Raw genomic sequence first — 3,493 nt, 5'->3', positions numbered from 1 at the left:
TAGATGCTGGTATTTAGATACTCCAATGTTAGTGTAGTCTATTATTCTGTTTGATGTTTTAGGTGTATGCATAGTGGTCATTAGTATGATTAGGACATTAGTTGAATGTGGTTGTGTATATACTGAAGCAAATGAATAGAAAAATATCATTTGATATCTGTTTTACTTTTTTTGTTAATGGGACCATTGATAGTTTGAATAATATCTCATGTTATTTATTGTCTTGCAGTTAAATAGTAGTGGTTGATATATATACAGATCTACTTATGGTGCCCCAAACTGGCTCTTAAACTGTAGAAGTAAAAAGAAATTTTAAAATTTTCAGGCAAGAGAGAAGCAGCTGGAGGAAGCACGTAGACTTGCTGCTTTACAGAAAAGGAGGGAGCTGCGTGCTGCTGGTATTGACTTGCCACAGAAGCGCAAGAAGAGGAAAGGTATTGACTACAATGATGAGATCCCCTTTGAAAAGCGACCTGCTCCAGGCTTTTACGACACCTCGCAAGAAACGTATGACCCCATGCAACCCAACTTCAAGCGCCTCAGGCAGCAGCACCTGGACGGGGAGATGAGATCTGAAAGGGAAGATAAAGAGAGAAAGAAGGACAAGCAGAAGCTCAAGGATCGAAAAGAACAGGGAGTTCCCAATTCAGCTTTTGAGAATGGGGATGCAGCTAAGACTAAGAGAAGCAAATTGGTGCTCTCGGTGCCACAGATATCAGAGGAGGAGCTGGAACAGGTATGATGATACTTGGTGCATGTTAAAGTATTTTTCATATATGTAGATGGGTGTTACTCTTCATACTGATGGAGATCTATGTATAGCTTGCAGTTGTTAACTGGGATTTATTAATGTGCTTATTAATTATGTATTCTCTTCATTTCAGGTTGTAAAATTAGGAAAAGCTTCAGAAGCTGCTAGAGAATTAGCAGAAGAAGTAGGAGGAAGTGGAGCCTCTCAGGCCCTCTTAGCTGACTACACAGTCACACCAGGCCAAGCCATGCGCACTCCTCGCACTCCAGCAGACATGGACAGAGTCATGCAAGGAGCACATGATATCATGGCATTAACGCATGTGGATACACCTTTAAAGGGGGGTATGAACACTCCTCTCAGCCAACAAGATTTTGGTGGTGTTGAGCCAAATAAAGCTTTGGTTCAGACTCCTAACACGGTTCTAGGCACTCCTTTCCGAACCCCCTCGGGCACCCAGATAACAACTCCAGGTCGGACTCCAATAGCTGCTACCCCACGTGGCCAACAGTCAGCATTACCCTCTACCACCCCTGGGGCAACCCCAATTAGGGACAAGCTAAGCATCAATGAGGAAGGTGCGCTGGTCCCAATTGATGATCGTCAGGCTCTCAAAGCATATCAGCGGAATATGAGGGACTCGCTTCAGGCTGGCCTTAGGTCTCTTCCAGCTCCTAAGAATGACTTTGAAATTGTTGTACCTGAGGATGATGGCCAGGTTGGTGAGGAGGACAAAGAGCATGGGGAGGCAATGGTGGAAGATCAAGCAGATATTGACGCAAGGTAATGTGGCTCAGGTATAGGCTACTTGTTTGACACAGGGGAGAATAGTGTAGCAGAAAATTATTGACTTCAGAGTAAATTGATTTGAAACAAAAAAAATTCATGTTCTATCTTTTCAGATGAATAACAATTGATTTTCTACTGTTTCAGAGCTGTAGCTGACGCTGCTTTACGTAGGGAAGCTGAAATGAAAAAACGCTCACAGGCAGTTCAAAGAAATCTTCCCAGACCTCAAGAAGTCAACTCATCTGTTTTAAGGCCGATGCATGCTGATGTGCACTTATCAGACCAACAAAAGTCAGAAGAGTTGATTAAGAGAGAAATGGTAACAATGCTTCACTTTGATGCATTACACACACCCACAGGACCTCCTAACAGGAAAGGTAAATGAGGTGGTCCATAAAAATAATTCTTGACTTGATTCTGTGAAACTGATCCTCTCTTTCTATAATAAATGAATCACTAACATGTAGCATGTAATGGTATCTTCTAAACTCTTTTACAACAGGAAGTGTAGCAGCAGAGGCCCAACACCGTGACCATCTAGAGAGACATCCATACAAAAGATATGGTGAATCTGACATAGAAGAAGCTAGGGATATGTTAAGAGAAGAGATGAATGTTGTCAAACAGGGAATGGGTCATGGTGACCTTACCCTGGATGCTTACTCTCAGGTCTGGTAGTTATTTTATTTTATTGATTAAACCTGCATTGCTATAAGTAGGAGTTCATGAATAGCTAATGCCAACAAATTTGGGTATTATTTTCATTTTAACAGATATCCTTGTACATTAGTTCACAGTGAAATACTTATTAACCACAGGTGTACTATATATTCCACAGGTATGGGAAGAATGTCTGGCTCAAGTGTTGTTCCTGCCCAGCCAGAGTAAATATACTCGGGCTAGTTTGGCTAGTAAAAAGGACAGAATTGAGTCTTTAGAGAAGCGCTTAGAGCAGAACAGGCAGCACATGGCGAAGCAGGCCAAGATTGCTGCAAAGTTAGAGAAGAAGCTGAAGATTTTAATGGGTGGATATCAGGTAAGGTTCTATATTTTATCAATGACAATTTTTGTTCATTGACCATTTATGCAGATGTTTATCTCATTTCATTATCTTCAGTTATTGTAATTGTTACTAGCATTAATAAGATTGAATGACAAGAAGTGAAATAATGTAAGGTGAAGAAAATCCATAAAACATATTCTCATTCTTCTCAAAGGCCCGAGCTGCATCCCTAGCTGCCAGCCTCCAGGATTCTGTTACTCAGGTGGAAACCGCTAGACTGGAGCTGTCCACATTTACGTTCCTCAAGCAGATGGAAACTATTGCAATTCCACGGAGACTTGCAACCATATCAGAGGATGTTGCAAGGCAGACAGAGAGAGAAAAAGAGCTCCAGAGGAGATTCGAATTGTTGCAAAGAAGGCTTGAAGATCTAAAAGGACCTGCAACAGCAGAGTCAGTAGCAGATCAGTAAAAGTAGAGAACATTTACATAATTGAAGGGGTACTTGTTGATAACAAATGACAGAAAAGTGACATTATACATTAGTCAAAATTAAGTAATTGGTTGAAGTTGTGGGGACAGTACCAGCAGTGAGTGATTACACTCACTGATTTTTTTAAGGAGGCAGATGCACTTGCAAGGGTAGTGACAATTGGCTGAATCCAAACCATCCAAATAACATTGTTGAATTTCAACTGAATATCATTACTGATCTGTTAGACTATCGTCAGGCATCACCAACAAGTCAAGTGCATCTTTGCCTCATTATAGAAATGAAGTACAATTCTTGTGTTCTCTTTTGTGATGGCCATTCTTTTAGCTTGTATTTGTTCCAGTATTTCAGTGACAGGTTCAGGTTATTACAGTTACGAATGATGGGATTTTTTTTTTTATAATGTTTTCAGATTTATTTATTCTAGAGTGATTTGAAAAAAAAATTAATGTGTTAA

At 40.4% G+C, this 3,493-nt stretch overlaps 1 protein-coding gene across 1 annotated transcript in view; it reads left to right on the top strand.

Moving 5' to 3' along the window:
- LOC119594047 (cell division cycle 5-like protein) overlaps nt 1–3,493 on the top strand; it is a gene marked incomplete in the record, with an annotated part of 5,844 nt that overhangs the window by 2,153 nt on the left and 198 nt on the right. Inside the window, 6 exon segments of the mRNA XM_037943079.1 lie at nt 326–736; nt 885–1,534; nt 1,685–1,917; nt 2,043–2,209; nt 2,379–2,576; nt 2,758–3,493. Coding sequence (XP_037799007.1) covers nt 326–736; nt 885–1,534; nt 1,685–1,917; nt 2,043–2,209; nt 2,379–2,576; nt 2,758–3,015 — 1,917 coding nt within the window.

This window comes from Penaeus monodon, chromosome 33, assembly GCF_015228065.2.
Source record: "Penaeus monodon isolate SGIC_2016 chromosome 33, NSTDA_Pmon_1, whole genome shotgun sequence".
Taxonomy (NCBI): domain Eukaryota; kingdom Metazoa; phylum Arthropoda; class Malacostraca; order Decapoda; family Penaeidae; genus Penaeus; species Penaeus monodon.
The sequence above is the reverse complement of the archived record's forward strand: the minus strand, read 5'-3'. Positions and strand labels throughout refer to the sequence as shown.